General features: G+C 52.4%; 1 protein-coding gene across 1 annotated transcript; it reads left to right on the plus strand.

Moving 5' to 3' along the window:
* The first annotated feature begins 762 nt into the window (after positions 1-762).
* On the plus strand, positions 763-18988 carry Il22ra1 (interleukin 22 receptor, alpha 1). The gene is made up of 7 exons (XM_013033344.1): positions 763-845; positions 5252-5384; positions 6384-6562; positions 8253-8428; positions 13701-13839; positions 16626-16747; positions 17230-18988. The coding sequence occupies exons 1-7, from the start codon at positions 803-805 to the stop codon at positions 18172-18174; spliced, it is 1737 nt and encodes a 578-aa protein (XP_012888798.1). The 5' UTR covers positions 763-802; the 3' UTR covers positions 18175-18988.
* Positions 18989-19690: the final 702 nt, after the last annotated feature.

Here is a 19690-nt window from a genome sequence, read left to right on the forward strand (position 1 = left end):
GGTAGAGTGCTAACCTTGAACAAAAAAAAGCAAGTGAAAGTGTGAGGCCCTAATACTAGGACAGAAAAAGAGAAAGAGAGAGGAAGGAAAGAAGAAAGGACCCCTGAAATTTGAGGTCCTTTTGCAGATCTCACCCCCAAGGCACAAGGTAAGAGTGTCTGGGTTTCTAATCCAGCAGGAGGGAGCTGTTTCCAAGTCCACTGTCTGGCCTGGGAGAGACAGGATCTGGGTACAAAGAGAAGTATCAGATACCCCATACGTCCTCCTGCAAGAACCAAGCCAAGATACACTCCAGTTTGTGACGCTCCCTTCCCTTGTCCGTCCTAGTCCAGGGTAAATCCCCTGGGAATAGAACTCTTCAAGCAATCGCTGTGCACCTGCTGCAGGCCTTGATTCGGAGCCAGCTGCTCTCTGATAAGACTGTACATCATGGATGATTTCTGCCTTTTCTCCCTCTCAGCAAGCGCCCGGATCAACCACCCAAGAGTCTTGGGATGAATCAGTCACCAGAACCAGATAAACAAGCCAGCCTCCCCACTGCCACACACACACACACACACACACCCCGCAATCCTGTTCGGCACCCAGGAAGGGAACTCCCTTGGATTCCACCCAGGACCTGGAATTCAGCACAGGGCCAGGCACCTTTGCACCCCTGCCCCCACGGGCCCAGGCCCTCCCGGCTCCTCCTTTCCCCCCCGCCCTGAGCCGGGTGGAGCCAGCTCCCAAGGCGGCAAGACTTGGCTCCACTCAGCACCGGGGGGCCCAGAGCGGAGGCCCCAAGGGGCCCTGGAAGGAGCCAATGAGGACGCTACTGGCCATCCTGGCTGTGGGAACCCTGGCGGGTGAGTGTCCCCCAATTCCCCACGGTCAGACCTCACCACCCCAGGACCAGGGCTGTCTTCTCGCACCCCGGGCAGCCTCAGTTTCATTTTCTGCCCTGCACTGCTTGGACTAAGCTGGTTTATTTTGGAAGCAAAGATGGCTCAGTAGCTGGGGAGGATGTGAGGGTGACTCGAACCCTGGTCTTCTCTCCACATCTGGTGTGTGTATGGCAGGGCGGAGATGTGGCCGACGCTTTCATCTGGGTGCCAGATTGACACACCCCGGTGGGTAGAGAGGCTTGGCTCCCGGGAAGATGCACATCCTTTGCCCCTCCAAACCCTGATGATTCCAGCTGTACCCCATCTTCCGGTGCTTCTGATGGGAAGCAGGCTGGACGAAGCCCCTCCGGAGGTCTCTGCAAGGATGGTGGGAAGCTTTTCTTCCCAGAGCAGCCAGGGGCTCTGTGCTAATAACTCTGCAGTACCAGGGCCCTCCCCCAAACAGGACTAAGGAGCATGGCTGTCAAATGTAGGAAGGGGGGCTTTGCTGGGCTTTATGTGAGACCCCAGTTACATCCCTGTGGTCTTGAGAAGTTGCTCAGGGAAATTCTCAGGAAGTCAGAGCACAGAGAAGGGGAGACCCAGCTTCTACCCCCTGATAGGAGAGAAGGGGAGGCCCAGCCTCCACAGAGCTCTGGCCCCAGTGCAGGTGGAGGCCCATGTAGGGGCAGAGCTGTCCCTCTGCCGCTGTCCCCAACCAGTGCTGACTGGATCTTTCATATCCCTGAACACACACCATTCCCTGTGAAGGGCTGAAGCCCTCAGAGGCTGGTTCTGTGGGGAAGTCCCATAGCTCCTGGCCCTTAAGACCAGGGGGTTCAGGTTGGGGGGGTGCACAGGAGGGGAGGCGGGAGGCTAAGGGTGGCTAACGGCTCCTACTCAGGCTCAGCCAGTGCGAGGCTGGGTGCCCAGCGCGCTGGCTTGTTTGTTTGCGTCTTTTTTTCCCTTCGCTTCCCTTGAGGGCTGATACATGGCTTTTCCAAGCAAATGTGAAACCTTGCCTTTTGCCATTTGTGAGTCGGCCAGACAGCCTGTCTGCCCGACAGCCTCTCGATTTCACAATGTAGACTTTCAACCAGGAAGTGCCGCAGTGAGACGCGGGAGACAGGGGAAGGGATGGATTTGGCAAGGGCAAGAAAGGAGGACTCCTGAGCCCCCATTGCCCCTAAAAGAGGATAGACAGCCAGGGGCTACCCACCCCACTTCCAAAAAGGCAAATGCAGCTCCTTCTTGTCTCCTCTTAATTCCCCCCAAGCCTCAGCCCCTGCGCCTCCCCCCACCCAGCCTCTTCAGCCTGCCTAGACACCAGCCCCAGCGGGCTGCAGCCTGTAACCCACCCCAGAGCCCCCAGCCCACCCAGGACAGAGCCTCCTCTCAACCTCACCCTCTCTCCCACCCCCAAAGCCACCATTCAGGTATGCTGCTCGCTGATCTTGCTTCCTCAGATACAGACCCCATCCAGTACCTCAGACCTCCCCTCCACCCTGGCCTGCAGCCCAGGATCCACACTGGTGGCAGTGAGCTCCCGGGGCTCAGCAGCACAGCTTTCTCCTTGGGTAGAGGTAGTGAGAGACCCCCACACTGCCCCCAATGCTCCCCTCAGGAAGCTCCAAGAATCCTGGATGTTAGATTTCCCAACCTGCCTGGCTAGACTGACCCAGATTCAGAGAGGGGGGGTAGCCTTAAGGGTAGCCGGGGACTTGCTGCAGGGCTGGGGTGTTCCTGTATTCTGCCCATCCTCAGAGGTGCCCACCCAAGCCTAGGGACACACCCCCTGGTGCAGATACCAGTGATGAATGATATCATGGTCCAGCCCTCTGCGCCTGGCCTGCTGGGTGGTCATGGCCTCTCTGGGGAGTATGCATGCATCAGGGGCACATGTGCACACGAGGCCTCCAGGCCTTGATGTCACCGCATCTGCACCTGCTCCTTTCCCACGCCTGCCAGCCAGGCCGTTCGGAGCATGCTCAGAGCCAGCGGCAGCTCTGGCCACCATTTCCCTGCACAAGCCAAGCTGGGAGAGCAGAGGGAGGGCCTGCCAGAGGCCTGGGCCTCCACTTCCCCTTCCTCCTCATAAGCTGTAGTAGATGGCAAAGGACTAGGCTGGAGGAAGTGGCACGGACTGGCGTGTGTTTTGTTTTGTTGTTTCTCTTTTTTGTTGGGTTTTTGGTCCTAGGGGTTGAATGCAGGGCCTCATGCAAGCTAAGCGCATGCTTTACCACTGAGCTGCACCCCAGACTCTGTTGTAAACTCCTAAAGGGCCATCTTCCCCTTCCCTTCTGAACCCTGTATCCCACCACCATCACCACCACCACTCCAAAGCTGCCCCCAAATCCTGCCCAGGCTAGAATACAAACAGGATCCATCCTCCCTAAACAGAGACTCAGATCACTTGCATAAAGATGGTGGGGCTGGGGGGGGGGAGGGGAAGGGCAGCTCCCCTCCCACACAGTGGGCAGGGCAGAGACAGCGTCTGTGGAGGACCTGTGACAGGCCGGGACCCTTCCCAGATGCTGTGTCCCTCCCCATAGCCCAGCAGGCACTGTGATGAACACTGCGGACCCTGTCCCGAGCCATCCCAGACAACAGGGCCTCCTGTGGGCCTGTTTTCCCTAGCCATCAAATGGGAGCAACAGCAACCACCGTCTCATCAGGGGGTTAGGAGCCGTCAATGAGGTGGGAGGCTAGGGTAGCTGATGCCTTTCCAAAGAGACAGCTACTGCTGCTCTTACCGTCTGTGGCCAGGTAAATCAAAGAACTCCAATGTCAGAGTGAGGACATTGAGCCAGGCACCATGGTGGCTCACACCTGGTATCCTAGCTACTCAGGAGGCTGAGATCTGAGGGGTTGTTGTTCAAAGCCAGCCTGGACAGGAAAGTCCATGAGACTCTTATCTCCAGTTAACTACCAAAAAGCCAGAAGTAGAACTGTAGCTCAAGTGGTAAAGCGCTAGCCTTGATCAAAAATGTTAAGGGACAGCACCCAGGCCCTGAGTTCAAGCCCCAGAACCAGCATGAGAATGAGAGAGAGAGAGACAGACAGACAGACAGACAGAGACAGAGAGACAGAGACAGAGACAGAGAGACAGACAGACAGAGAGAGAGAAGAATGAAGAGCTGTCTTCTTAAACAATTTCCACAAGGCTGCCTTGCCCATCTGTTGGCATCCTGCACCACCGTGTGAACAGGTGCCCTGGCCTTCTGGAAAGACGTGTGGAGGAGGGCAAGCAGCAGCCCAGAGAAAGCTCACCAATGCCATCTCTGCCAAAGTCCTTGACTTTGGGTTCCTTCTTAGACATTTTACTTGAAGATCTCAGCTTCAGGATTCTAACCTCAGTGTTAAAAAGCAAACTAGAAAGCCAGCTGCCCGTGGTTCACGCCTGTAATCCCAGCTACTCAGGAGGCTGAGATATGAGGATTTAGGTTCATACCTAACCCAGCAGGCGAGTCCATGAGAATCTCATCTCCAATTAGCCAACAAAAAGAGCTGGAGGTAGAAGTGTGGCTCAAAGGGTACAGCACCAGCTTAGGAAGAGCTCAAGTCCCTGAGTTCAAGCCCCAGTACTGGCCCAGAAAACAAAGTGATTGAGAGATAGATAACTCGTGAAGACAAGGAATTGAAATGTTTGGACCCCCACCCTAACACTGCTGGGGGAGTTTAAGATAGTGCAGCCATGTTGGGAAATAATTTGACAGTTTTTCAAAAAACTGAGCATAAAGGATTGGGGCTGCAGCCTGGGGATAGAGACAGGAGAATCCCTCCCCAGCACTATACCCAGTCAAGTTAAACACAGAGGTAACCCGTAGCTCCTATCCAGACACACACCCAAGGAAAAGGGAAACACGTTTTCCCCCTGCAAACTCTTCTCCACAGCGTTACAGATTTACTCACCATAGCAAAAAAAAAAAATGTGGAGACAACCCAAATGTCCACCAACTGATGGATAGATGCACATGAGATATCAATACAGTGGAATGTTATTCAGCCTTGCAAAGGAGCTAGGTGTTGATCCTGCTACCCGTATGTATGAAGCTTGAAAACCTTACATGGAGTAAAAGAAGCCAACCCCAGAAAGCAGTCCACACTACACAAATACCAAGTCCAGAATAGGCAAATCCGTAGAGACAGCTGGGGGCAGGGAGGGGTCTCCGAATGGCCATGAGGTTTTGGGGGTGGTATGGATCTAATTCAAGGAGGCTCATGGGGGTGGCTGACAAGTGTGCGGGAGGCGAGCCCCGGAACCGACGCGTGGAGACCGTGACCTTCCTGCGTGTAACTGCAGCGCTAGTGCGTGTACCCGGCTCTAGTTGGCGGCTAAGGGCGGTGTCTGGGGCACATCTGCTGAGCACGCTCCCACTCTCCCGCAGCCCCCGGCACTGAAGACAGCCCGGCTCTCCTTCAGTACGTGAAATTCCAGTCCAGCAACTTTGAAAACATCCTAACGTGGGAAAGCGGCCCGGAGAGCCCCCCAGACACGACCTACAGCGTGGAATACAAGACGTAGGCTCCCGCCCCGGCCTCCCGGCCACGCCCCTCCCAGTCCCTCTCAATCTTCCAGGCCCCGCCCCTCCCAGCCACACCACGCCCCCTGGCCACGCCCTGCCCTCATGGTCACGCCCTTCTTGCCCAAGCACAACCCTTCCTGTCTCCCTCCATCTTCCCGGCCCCGCCCCTCGAGGCCCCGCCCCCACAGGCCCCGCCCCACCCTCCTGATGCTCCTCTCCAGCCCCACAAACCCCATACCCTCTGGCCGGCCCAGGCTACACAGCCCGTTCCAGGGGCAGTTTTGCCCCTCCTTTTTGGGTGCCCAGGGGGAGATAAAATCAGGATCTCTACCAGCAGCTGCCTGGGGCCCCACCCATCTAACCTGGGGCACTGAGGGAATCTCCTCAAACCTCAATTTCCCCAGGTGTAACATAAGGGAGTTTCCACATGCCAGAGTGGTCAAGTGAATTAAATGAGATGTAGTCAGCTTTAAACAGAAAGGCCAACAAGAGCAAGAGGCCCGGAGTTCAAGCCCCAGTACCAACACACACACACACACTCACCACACGCACCTATGCTGAGTGCTAGTGGCTCGCACCTGTAATCCTACCCACTCAGGAAGCTGAGATCTGAGGTTTGAAGTTCTAAGCCAGCCCAAGGCAAGCGAATCAGTAAGACTCATATCTCCAGTTGACCACAAAAAGCCAGAAGTAGAACGGTGGCTCAAGTGGTAGAGTTCCAGCCTTGAGCAAAGAAAAGGCTGAGCCACACCCAGGGGTTGGAGGAGTGGCTCAGAGGGTAGACCACTAGTCAGTGAGCAAAAGTAGTCGTATGTACCTAATTCAAGTCCTGGTCACCACCCTAGAAAAAAAAGACACAAGGCCCTGAGTTCAAGCTCCAGGTCTGGACCCAGGAGGCAGAACATTTAATATTAGTTGTGTGATCATCAGTAATAAGACACAGGTCTGGCCCAGCTATTAATAATGGGGTGTGCTCCTCCCACTTGGCCTGCAGGTACGGAGAAAGCGTGTGGCTGGCAAAGAAGGGGTGCCAGGGCATCACCCGCAAGTCCTGCAACCTGACCATGGAGACGGGCAACCTCACGGAGCTCTACTACGCCAAGGTGACAGCCGTGCGTCCTGGAGGTCAGCCATTCCCCAAGATCTCAGAGAGGTTCAGCTCCCTGCAGCACAGTGAGTGGGGAAGGGGAGAGGAAAGCTCTGTGTGTGTGTGTGTGTGTGTAACTTTTTCTCCATCTTCACTCCAACCTCCCCAATACAGACCATCTTCATCTGACCACATCCATCCTCCTAGCTGGGTGCCCCTCCCCCAGGTACCCCTTCCCCCCCAAAACTCCCCCACTCCTGCTCACTTCCTCAGAGCACCCCAGGGGTCTTCTCAACCTTCTCTTTCCCTGCTTGAAACTCCCCAGCACTTAAGCTCTCGAGTCTGACAAAGAAGATCCAACTCTGGGCCATGCCTGCCTGACCACTTCAGCAGGTCACAGCCTATGTTCTACCCCGGCACATTCAGCCTTCCTACCCCTGGGTCCCACCACCACCCTTTCAAAGAAATGTGGATGTGCACTATTTTAAAAAATGGTGGGAAGCAGGGACTCACATCCTGCCATCCTAGCTACTCAGGAGGCAGAGACATAGAGGATCAACGTTTGAAGCCAGCCCCAGCAGAAAAGTTCAAGAGACTCCATCTCCAATTAAGCAGCAAAAAGTTGGGCTGGAGCCATAGCTCAAGTGGTAGAGCATCAGCTGTGAGCAAAAAGCCAAAGGAGATTGAGAGGCCTTGGCTGAGTTGTTTTAAATCCTGGAGGGTAGTGGGCCCTTGGGGGACTTTTAAAAGTTAGAAGCAGGGTGAGTGGGGTGTATGAAATTGAAATATTAAAAGTGGATGTGAGGTTTTACTACATATACTAAAACAGCCATCTCTCTTTCTCTTTCTCTCTCTCTCTTTTTTTTGGGGGGAGGGTCAGTGGTGGGGCCTGAACTCTGGGCCTGGGTGCTGTCCCTCAGCTCTTCAGCTCAAGGCTAGCGCTCTAAGCACTTGAGCCACAACACCACTTCCAGTTTTCTAGTAGTTTATTGGAGATAAGAGTCTCATGGACTTTCCTGCCTGTACTGGCTTTGAACCGTGATCCTCAGATCTCAGCCTCCTGAGTAGCGAGGATTACAGGTGTGAGCCACTGGTGACTGGCTTAACAGCCATCTCTTAATGCAAACTGAGACCAGGAAAGGTCACTTGGCTATTTGGAAAAAGCAGGTTTTTTTATGTTTTTGTTGTCGTTGTTGTTGCTGCTGCTGTTGTCGTTTCTAATACTGGAGCTTGAATTCAGTGCCTTTCTCTCCTGCTTGGCTTATTTACTCATGGCTGGTGCCCTACCACCTAACCCATGCTTCTAGTCCAGCTTTTTGCTGGACTGAACCACCAGCACCTGGCTCTATTCTTTGTTTTCAAGACAGGATTGGCTTTGAACTGGTGATCCTCCTGCCTCTGCCTTTCCAGTGCTGGGATTATAGATGCTCACCAGTCTCGCTACTGGGTGTTATTAGGATCAGTAACCATCATTGACACCCCTAGAGCTGTCATTGCCAATAGACTAGCAGAAGGTTTTCCAGGGAATTCCAAGGTGGGGTGCAGGGACTGGGCAAAGCCACGGTCATTACCGAGCAGGACACCTCCCCGGGCACCTCCCATCCACCATGCCTGCGGACCCCATGCAACATGACCGGTTGGCTGGAGCTGGCATTTGCAGGAGCAGGAGGAGGTAGAGGAGGAATCACCGCTGTCCAGCCAGCCAGCCTCAGGCCCCTTCTGACTTTTTCTTCTCTCCTTTCTCTCTCTCTCTCTGCCCACCCCCCCCCTCCCCAGCGACCATCAAACCACCGGATGTAACCTGTGTCCCCAAAGTGAGATCCATTCAGATGATCATCCACCCGACACCCACACCCATCCTGGCAGGAGATGGCCACCGCTTCACCCTAGAGGAGATCTTCCAGGACCTGTTCTACCGCCTGGAGCTCCGCGTCAACCACACCTACCAAATGGTAAATGTATGTTCTTTCCTCATCGGGGAAATCCCTTCCCTCTCAGATGGAGGCCATGTGTTATTCTAACTAGAACGTGTTCCTTGAAGGAAAGAGGGACTCAAACTCAACCTCCCTGTTCTAGGTTCACAGACATGGTAGTATAGCAAAGGCTCTAACAAGTCCCACAAAGCCAAGGCTCCAACCAGTTTGATTTGTTTAATATAACTTTCTCAAATCTGTTTGGATAAAAGACCCCTTTTTGTGCATAACAGAGGTTTCCTTTGCCTAATCTAACATCCTAGAGCTGCCTTTGATCATATCCTCAGGTATACACTTTAGAAAATGTTGGAATCTGTTTCTGTGAATGCAGTTCTGTTTGCTGGTTCTCCACTGTTTATGGGAACTGTCCGCAGGGAGGATCTTAAGGTTTGGTAGGTGGTAATGAAGGGTGTAAGGCAAGAAAATACAATGGAATGATTTGCAAATTGTATCTGTGACCTGGGAAAGTCAGTGGGATTCCCACCATTGATCCACAGTTCATTGTAGGAATAGTGATTTGCTCCAGGGGCTTATAATCTAATGTGTGGGGGAGAATCAAAGCAAGAATTCAAACAGCTAAGCTGGGCACCTGTGACTCACACCCGTAATCCTAGTTACTCACGAGGCTGAGATCTGAGAACTTTCCTAGGCAGGAAAGTCCATGAAACTCTTATCTCCAATAAACCACCAGAAAACCAGAAGTGGCGCTGTAGCTCAAGTGGTAGAGTGCTAGCCTTGAGCTAAAGAGCTGAGGGACAGTGCCCAGGCCCAGAGTTCAAGCCCCATGACCAACAAAAAAAAAAAAAAAGAAAGAAAAACAAAAAAGAATTCAAACAGCTAAAGGGAGAGGACAGTAAAGATTTTGTGAGGTGGGGGCTGGGCGCTTGTGGCTACTGCCTGCAATCCTAGCTTCTCAGGAGGATGAGATTTGAGGATCAGTTTCAAGCTAACCTGGGCAATGAATTCTGTAAGACCCTTTTTATTTTTATTTTTTGGGGTCCGGTTGTGGGCTGAACTCTGGGCCTGGGCGCTGTCCCTCAGCATTTCAGCTCAAGGCTAGCGCTCTTCCACTTGAGCCACAGCACCACTTCCGGCTTTTTTTTTCTGCTTATGTGGTGCTGAGGAATCAAACCCAGTCCCTCATGCATGCAAGGCAAGTGCTCTACCACTGAGCCATCTTCCCAGCCCTCTGTGAGACTCTTATCTCCAATTAACTGCCAAAAAGCCAGAAGTGGAGGCCATGGTTCAAGTAGCAGAGCACTAAAGTTGAGTGAAAAAACTAAGGAAGAGCGTGAGGCACTGAGTTCAAGCCCCAGTGCTGGTGCTTGCATGCACACACACACACACACACACGCATATGCACACACACACACACACACACACACATGCACACGTACACACACGCACACACGCACACACACACACATACACACACACACACACAGATTTTCTTAAGATAGCACAAGTTGTCAGTTGAGCAAGAGCTAAAAGACTTGTAGAAAACTTTTGTGTACCAATCTCCACTTCTGAGGCACACCAGGTAACGTGTTATATCATATAATTCATGTCATATCATTGCATCTTCTTTCTGCTGTGAGGCAGGAGCTATCATCCCCATTTTCCAGATGAGAAATTATAGGCACAGAGATGTTACTGACATTGTTCAGCAAATAATAGCCTAGACACAATTCAAATCTAGTTCTTTTCCTCCTCCACCTAGGCCTACATTGTTCACTGTTGTAGTACCATGATATGAGAGAGAGAGAGAGAGAGGGAGGGAGAGGGAGAGAAATTGGGAAGGAGGGAGGAGAGGAAGAAAATCGAGGGTGATTTGGGGAAGCAAACTTTCCTATTTCGCTGGAACATGGAGCCACGGAAGGTAGTTGTTTACAGGGTTTCAGACCACTGGTGCCAGAATGTACTACTAAGACACCTATTTCAGACCCTGGGCCCTTGATAGTTAGCATTCATATCACATGTGTCCCCAGATACCAGACAGGAGGACTTATTTGGAAGTCATTGTCTGAGGGATTCCCAAAGAATATTTTAGAGCAGAGTAGCTTATATCATGGCAGCCAGGAAGCAGAAAAAAAGGAGACAGGAAGCGGCCAGGCCAAGGACATGCCCCCAGTGACCTATTTCTTCAACCAGGCTTTACCGCTTTGCAGTACTATCATCATACTATCACTCTATCAGGGATTCATCCATTTATCGCATCAGAATCCTCCCATCTAATGGTCCCCGAAAACCCCATCCAGGCACACCCAGAGGTACCCTGTACTAATCATCTCCAGGGTGTTTCTCAGCCCAGTCAAGCTGGCAGTGAAGATGAACCACCACAGGCCCCTTCCAATCTACTCAGTTATATGTTGGGGGTGTGATTGGTTTGATGGTACTGGAGATTGAACCCAGGGCCTCATACTTGCAAAGCAAGTGTTACATCACTTGAGCCACACATTGTCCCTAAATTTTAGTGAGCAACTTCAGGTCTTCTCGTTCATGGTGAAGTTTGAAAAGGTCCCTTATAGAGGGGCTGGGGGAGACCAGCCTGCCAAGGACTGCATTGCAGAGCCACAGGTGGTGGACAGGAGAATTCTTATCTAATTCTGTGGCCACTGGGAGCGATTGGACAATGCTGAACAGGAAGTGGCCTTATCACAGCCACTTTGGGTAAATATTTTGTTTTTGATTGTATATTTTATTAGTGTCAATTTCTAATTTAACTCAGTTTGTAATCAGAGAGCATGCACCGCATGGTTTTCAATCTATTGGGTTTTGCTTTATGGCCCATATGGCCAGCCGGGGAGCAGGATCCATGGGTACTTGAAAGCACGTGTATTAGACGGTACTTGCTGAAGTACTCTATAAAGGTCAGTTTGGTAATAGTGGTTAACTGAGCTATTCTGACTTCCATGTCTTTCCTGATTTGATGGAGAGTCCTGTTGCTCTTTTAGCTTATGAGAGTTTACACTTTCCAACTACAATTGTGGATTTGCCTGTTCTCCCCTCCCCTTAATTCTGCCCATCTCCCTCCCTCCCTTCCTTCCTTCTTTCCTTCCTTTCTCTCTCTCTTCCTTCCTTCCCTCCCTTTTTCTTCCTTCCTTCTTTCCTTCCTTCCTTTCTTTTTTTTTGGGGGGGTCCTGTTGTGGGGCCTGAACTCTGGTCCTGGGTGCTGTCCCTCAGCTCTTCAGCTCAAGGCTAACGCTCTACCACTTGAGCCACAGCGCCACTTCCGGCTTTTTTCTTTTTGCTTATGTGGTGCTGAGGAATCGAACCCAGGGCCTCGAGCATGCAAGGCAAGCGCTCTACCACTGAGCCACCTTCCCAGCCCCTATGGTATATTTTTATATCCATCTATTTTCAGTTTCTGTCTTTATATGTTCAAATACATCTATGAAAACAATATTCTGACAGGATTTGCCCATTTTATTGAGAAATAATTCACATATTAGAAATTCACATATCCTTGTTTTTCTTTGGTTTTTGTTATGGAATGGATCAAACCCAGGGCTCACATGCTAGACCAGCACTTTCCACCCACTGAGCTACACCCCAGCCTGAAATCATCTTTTTGTGTGTGTGTGCCACTCCTGGGGCTTGAACTCACAGCCTAGGCACAGCCCCTCAATTTTTTTTCTTAAAACTAGGCTCTGTCACTTGAGCCGCAGCTCCACTTTCAGCTATATTGATGGTTAATTGTAGGTAAGAGTCTCACAGACTTTCCTGACAAGGCCCTGAGTTCAATCTCTACTACCACCATACAAAAAAGAAAGAAGGGAGGAAGGAAGGAAAGAAAGAAAAAGAGAGAGAGAAAGAAAGAGAAAAGAGTTTTGCTTGTCTTTTTGTGGTGTCTTAGCAGGCTATGAACTTGGTTGGTTGAACTCCTTTTGTTTTGTTTCCCTTAGTATTGCTTTGGTTTTGTCTTTCGAAGCAGAATCTTGCTATGTAGCCCAGGCTGGCCTCAAACTCACAATCCTCTTGACTCAGCCACCCAAGTGCTGGAATTACATAGAGGTGCTACCATACCCAGCTATGTCTTTTAAAGCTGTACCCAGACTGCTTGGAGACTGCCCAGCTCATGCATACTTCAGCAGCCAGTCAGGGGTCTGGTCAGGGTTTAGCCCCAGAACGTGGGCCTCCATCTCTGTAGATCACTCCTGCCTCTCCTTTGCCCCTCATTTTCCTCCAGATTCTGTCTCTGGTTATTGAAGACATGGAAATTTCAGGGCTTCTCACTCATCGTTAGCCTCCAACAAGGTATGAACTGGGGTCTGATTCAGGATAAAAAATAAAGTGAAACTGGTGGCTCACACCTGTAATCCTAGCTATTCCCAACTCTGAGATCTAAGGACCTCAGTTTGAAGCCAACCCAGGCAGAAAAGTCCATGAGATCCTTATCTCTAGTTAACCACTCAAAAACAAGAAGTAGCACTGTGCTCAAAGTGGAAGCATGCTAGCCTTGAGCAAAAGAACTCAAGGACAGCACCCTGGCTCTGAGTTCAAGCCCCATGACCCACAAAAAATAAAATATACTAATAATTTTTAAAAGATAAAGCAGAGCCAGACACTGGTGGCTCACGCCTATAATCCTAGCTACTCAGGAGGCTGAGATCTGAGGATCACAGTTCAAAGCCAGTCTGGGCAGGAAAGTCTGTGAGACTCTTATCTCCACTAAACCATCAGAAAACTGCAAGAGGCACTGTGGCTAGCTTTGAGTTGAAGAGCTGAGACCCTGGGCCCAGAGTTCAAGCCCCACAACTGACAAAAAAAAAAAAAAAAAGATAAAGCAGGCTTGCCCATTGCCGCTCCTTCCCTCTTGTCTCCCATCTGCCATGTCTCTGACTCTAATACTTTTAGGCAGTTGTTGTTTTCTATCTGGCCACAGTTGGTAGCCATTCTTTGAGAGAGGGCTAGTCCAGAAGCTGAATAAAGGAGCATCAGATCTGGAAGGAAGGAAAGAGAGAGCAGGATGGGAAGCTGGGAGTGACCACATGGGATAACAAGATGGCGGCAGGAAAGCTTGGGGACAGGATTCTGATGCCTGGGTATCTCTCTTGAAATTCCATCACATGCTATTTGCCACGTGCAGTTTTGGTCACGTGACTCCCACCAAACAGTAAGCTGTAAAATCTATTCATAAGCTGTCTTTTTACAAAGTGTAGGAAGACAGGAGGAGGAGCAGGGGGCTCCTGGGGCTCGGTGGAGATCAGCACGTCAGAGGAAATTCTCTGGGTTCTCTGTTCCAATTCAGCACCTTGGAGGACAGCAGAGAGAGTATGAGTTCCTTGGCCTGACCCCTGAAACAGAGTTTCTCGGGACCATCATGATTTTGGTTCCCACCTGGTCCAAGGAGAGCGCGCCCTATGTGTGCAGAGTGAAGACACTGCCTGGTGAGTCAGCTGACTTTCCTCCCAGGGACCACAGGGACACTTGTCAGCACTCTGACAAGCCACGGAAGGGCGATCGGGTATATCATTAAGGTCCATTGAGTTATCAGATTGATTTGGTGGAGTCCTCATCCTCTGGCCCAAGTATGAATTTTCCCTTCTCATCAGCTTTGTATCTTCCCTGGCAAATGCACCTTCATATTAACCCAAGAGATTCATCTTGGGTATTAATGCTTCAGTATCTTCTAAAGCCGAGGGAGATTAAGAACCCATGGTAGGAACGGGAAGTTCTGCGGCACTAAGCACTGTCTCATTTTGCAGAATAGGAGGCCCAGGTTCAGAGTAGTTAAGGAACTGGCCCACAGTCACACAGAGGGTGTGGAATGGGGAGCGTGTTCCCTGCACTGTGCTGCTATAGAATAGTTCCACCTGCTGGGGGAGACGTGCCCACACTGCTTCCTCTCTGCTAGTGATGGGGAGGTCAAAGCCGTAGGAGGCAGCAGTGGTGGGAAGGGTGGGGGATGGGGGGAGAAGCAGTCCCCAGCTGGACCGCATGCTCACGCTCATGTCCACAGGCAGCAGCTGTTCCAACCAGGCCACGTTTAGGACAGAGGTGACTTCGGGAGCTGGCTACTGCGGGTGACCCTCAGGGACAAAGGGTTCCATCCACCAGCTATATTCAGAAACTCAATTCATCCGTTTCCCTGAGTCGGGAGGGCACTGGGTTCTCTGCCTGATTCCCAGGGCAGGCCTTGGCAGAGGAGCCCTGCCTAGGGACACCGGGCCTGCCCTTCCCAGAGACGGGAACAGAGCCTGGCAAGAGCGGTACCAGGGAAAGAAGCTGGCTCCATGGGCAGTGAGCTGGAGCTGTACCTAGTCCTTGACTCTCTCCCTCGCCTGTACTAGACAAATCTTACCCTTCCCTGCCCATCCCTGCTCTGTCCTGTGTGACAACCAGCAGGCAATTCCACGTTCTTCCCTCTAGTGGCGTCTCTTCTGCTGTGAAGACGGGACCTTTCTATGTAGTCCAGGCTGATCTCGAACTCATATTCCTCCTGCTGGGATTGTAGGTGTGTGGAACCATACCCGGCAAAACACTGTTTTCCCTCCTAAGATTGTAGCTATTTCTACCTGAAGAACACTTCTTGATGAGTATTTCTTGCTGACATAAAGAAGGTACTTTATCCTTAAAAAAACAAAACATATTTAAAACAATTCCTACCACTTATTAACTATTACTCTACCGCCAAGAAGCTAGGGGACAGCATCCAGTCTCTGAGTTCCAGCCTCAGGACTAGCTTGCACATGTACACACCTGCATACATGCACACACACACACACATACACACAACACACACACACACACACAAGACAAAAGGTAGAGCAGAGAGCATGCCTAGCACCTCTAATATTTCATACTCCTTACTCCTCTGCTGGCAATTTTTATGACTCCATCTTGCCTTCCCCTGGGTGAATGGAGAAGATCTATCAGGCTGAGGAATGTCTACGTTTCTGTCTTGTTCTGGTACAAGGAGTGGTGGTCCTCCACTAATGACATGCTTCTCCCAGAGGATCATGTGACAGGGGACAGGACATTGCCCAGCCTGGGAAGTTGACCCAGAGAGACTGAGGCAGGGGGCTCAAAGTGGGGGCTCTCAGATGCCCAGGGCTTGCTGGGTGGCTGCACACACTGGAGCTGGTGACAAAGTCCCCACACTGAGGCCACACGTGTTAAGAAGAGACTTGGAGGCTGAATCCCAAGGAGTGCAAACTCACTTTACCCAAGTCTGGAACCACATCTTCTTTCCCAAGCCCTTCACAAGTCTCAGTAGACTGCTGAGAGCATCCTACCAAGAACTGACTTCCCCTGACCCAGCGGTGCCACAGCAGGAGAGGTGCCATACCAAAGACCGACTTCCCCGTCCCAGAGACGCCAACCACAGGGACCGCCTGGTCACTGAAGCTCTGGTCTCCCCCTCCCTCACTGTTAGGAAGATGTCACCTTCCCAGACTCCTTTACTCCTGACACCCAGCCCCTGGCCTGGGTGGTAGAGAGGAAGGACAAGCCCTCACTTTGTACCCCCTCCCCTCCCCCCACCTCTGTCCCTGAAACAAGCAGGAGGGTCCCTGTCCTCCAAAAAGACCCCCACTCTTTTTTTTTGTCGGTTGTGGGGCTTGAACTCTGGGCTTGGGCGCTGTCCCTCAGCTCTTCAGCTCAAGGCTAGAACTCTACCACTTGAGCTACAGCGCAACTTCCGGTTTCCTGGTGGTTTATTGGAGATAGGAGTCTCACGGTCTCTCCTGCCCAGGCTGGCTTTGAACCGCGATCCTCAGATCTCAGCCTCCTGAGTAGCTAGGAAGACCCCCCACTCTTGTGCTCCCTGTCCATGCCCCTACCCCAGGAGATGGACAGATCCATCTCCATCCCGTGTCTCGAATTCTTTGCCCCATTCTGAGTACCAGGACCCCGAAATTCCTTGGCTATGTAACCCGAGCCTGCTTCCCACCCAGGCAGCCTTCTCTCTTGGTCCTTCCTTCTAAGGGTTGCAGTGGCTGTGTGTAAATCCTCAGCCCATAGTGAGACCCACCTGTGGCTGTTTGTGGGTGTGTGTCTATATGGACTAGGATAGCATGGTCGTGGGCAGAGAGGGAGGGAGGCTGCAAGGCTAAGGAGCTATGAGGGTTTTCAGTGAACCTCTCTATTAAGTGTAGCCCAAGAGTGTCCGTTACTGGGACAAAGCCCAGCATTGCCAGCCTCATGTGTCCCTCTCTGGTCTCTTCCTTACTAGACTGGACTTGGACCTACTCCTTCTCGGGCGCCATCCTCTTCTCCATGGGCTTCCTTGTGGCTGTGCTCTGCTACCTGAGCTACAGATACGTCACCAAGCCACCTGCGCCTCCCAGCTCCCTGGTGAGTCACCTACCTGGAGTAGGAACAGGGCAGGGCCCCAAAGTTCCAGAGGATCTGAGGACCCCTGGGTCTCCAGATAAAAGGCTGCAACAGGCTGGGGTTGCACCATCCTTGCATTTCTTTCAGAGAAGTCAGAATTTCAGATTGTCATGTGAAAGCTCCCAGTTTCCAAACATTGGCAATTTGTGGTCAAACTCCTGTGTAAGCCATGCAATCTCACGGTATCCCCCCTCTCCTAGACCCCATTCCATGACAGGTCAGTGCTGCCCACTTCTCTCCTAAAGTAGCCCAGGCCCCCTGAGCCCATGAGGCTCAGGTACTAGCAGCTCAATGTCAGTGATGGTGTCCAAGTCCACAGGAGCACAGTTGGGGAGGAGGGTCTTAAAGTTCTCTCTGCTTCCCCATGGAGGATGCCCCCTCCTATGTCAGCCTCAGAGAGCTTAGGACATGCCTTAAGGGGTGGACTATCACTGTCCCCACAGGATGTCCAGCGAGTCCTGACCTTCCAGCCTCTGCGCTTCATCCAGGAGCACGTGCTGATCCCTATCTCTGACCTCAGCGGCCCCAGCAGCCTGGTCCAGCCCATCCAGTACTCCCAGGTCATGGTCTCTGGCCCCAGGGAGCCCTCAGGAGCGACACAACTGCATGGCCTGCCTGAGATGGCCTACTTGGGGCAGCCAGATGTCCCCATCCTCCGGCCTTCCAACCTCCCCTCTCCTCCAACATCCTCCCCTCCTCCATACACCCCAAAGGATACCCCTGAGCTCAGCCCCCCGTCCTATGCACCTCAGACCACCCCTGAAGCTAAAGCCCCTTTCTATGTTTCACAGCCCGTCTCCAAGGTCCAGGCTCCCTCTTACACCCCCCAGGCCACTCTGGACCACTGGCCTGCCTCCTATGGGGTATGTATGGGAGAGTCTGGCAATGACTCCCCCACTCGGACCCTTTCTAGTCCCAAGGCCAGAAAGATCAAACTGAAAGATCCACTCCAAAGAGAGACGCGGACAGGTAGCTGCCTGTCAGGAGACTTGTCTCTACAGGAAGTGACTTCCTTGGCCATGGAGGATCCCCAAGAAGTGAAATCACTTCCTCAGACTCTGGGGCTTTGCATGGACAGAGTCCCTGACCTGGATATGTTACACAGTGGGGATCCAGGGACATCCTCCTACCTAAAGGACCCGCTCTCCCTCCTCTCCTCAGTCCAGATCGAAGGCCACCCTGTCTCCCTCCCTTTGCACTCCCCTCCCCTCTCATGTTCCTCCTTGCACCAGGGCATAAGTCTGCTAGAGTCCCTGGTGTGCTCCAAGGAGGAGGGAGCAGCAGCCGAGGCCGGGGCCACGTGCCCTGGGGTCTCAGGGCTGGAGCAGCCCTTGGAGGTAGACTCACTTTTCAAAGATCTGGCCTTGACTGTGCAATGGGAGTCCTGAGGGTGGACGGGCCTTGGCTCCCTCTTGCCACCCCTGGCAGGCTCTCCTTGGCTGCCAGCCCCATGCCCAGCCATGGCACATGTGCTGTAGCCCAGCCCAGGAGAAAGCAGAGGAAGAGGACACAGGACCTGCCAGCGTGCATTCCCAGGGATCTACAAGCATCAAGAGGATGCCGGTGGAGGAGCTGCATGCCTGCATGTGCAAATGACCTGTGCCAAAGAACCTGGCAGGGAATGGCAGACAGAGAGCAGGGAGGAATGCAGGGAACCTGCTGGAAAACCGAGAATGGCTCACCCCGTGCCTGGTAATCTAGCTCAACTGAGAATGAGGTGTTTCCCTCCTCTGGAGAAAGGAGGCTGAGCAGAACCAGGCCAAGCTGTGTTTCTGCTAAGGTGGGAAGTGGCACTGTGGCTGGCCTATAGGCAGGGACACCGCCAGCAGCTCACTCCCCATCAGAAATGAACCTCTGCCACAGTCCAGTGTCCCTCCTGGGCTGGAGGCTTCACCTCACAACCAAGCCACAGACTGTGCAAGTTCTGCAGGCAGGACTGATGTCTCAGACCTATCCTGAGATTGGGATTTGAAAGGAACCCAGAGCCACGGAAGCCAAAGGAGGAGAGGTACGCACCTGGCAACTTGGGAAACAGCCTTGGTTAGGCTCAGTCCATCGGGGTTCAAATTCCAGCCTTGCCCTGTGCCAGCTGTGTGACTTCAAGCAAGGAAACCACTGCTCAGAACCTCAATGTCCACATCTGCCTGCTGGACCACACAGGGGTCGTGTGCAGAGGAGATTCGAGTCTGCGAACTACTTGTGCTGGGCAGATCCCAATAAATAGTAGCTGTTTGCTGTTGGGATTTTGTAATGTAACTAGGGGATAACTGGGGGACATAAGGAGGGAAGGGCTTCTTATGGGGGGGAGCCCCTGGATGGTGGATACCCTTGGTTGGGCACCCTCTGCTCTCCCCCCCTCCCCACCCCGTCCCCTCCACCCCAATATCTGAGAAATAGAATCACACTCGCGCTGCCTTGGTGTGAGGCTTCTGGGAGCACACAGCTCTTTCTTCCACACCCAGCTTCCACTTCCCCTTCTTTTCCCCTCCCCGGTCCCTTCCTGATGACAGGTGTCGGGTTCTTATCTGCGCGTAATTAATATTTAACATCTCTTCAGGGTCACTGGCCTGCTTGCCCCGCCCACACACTGCAAGCAAGAGTACTCCCTGTCCCTTGGGGCACCCTTGGCCAAAGGTCAACTGTCTTCACCCTGTTGATTAGTGAGGAGCACACAGCAGCTGGGTAGATCCCCAGCCAGCCAGACCAGGGACTACAGAGGTGCTCCGCCTGGCCATAAATGTCTCTTCCATTTCCGCAGGAGCACGTGGGGAGGGGGGCAGTTCTCAGAGGGCGGAGTCTGAATGTCTAAGGAGAAAGGGGGATGGCGCTGAGCCTGTGACCCTCCTCACACTGGCCCTGGCACCTCTGAGGGGCTTCAAATCCCCCCTGAGCTTCCTCAGTCAC

This window comes from Dipodomys ordii, unplaced genomic scaffold, assembly GCF_000151885.1.
Source record: "Dipodomys ordii isolate 6190 unplaced genomic scaffold, Dord_2.0 Scaffold6, whole genome shotgun sequence".
Lineage (NCBI taxonomy): Eukaryota > Metazoa > Chordata > Mammalia > Rodentia > Heteromyidae > Dipodomys > Dipodomys ordii.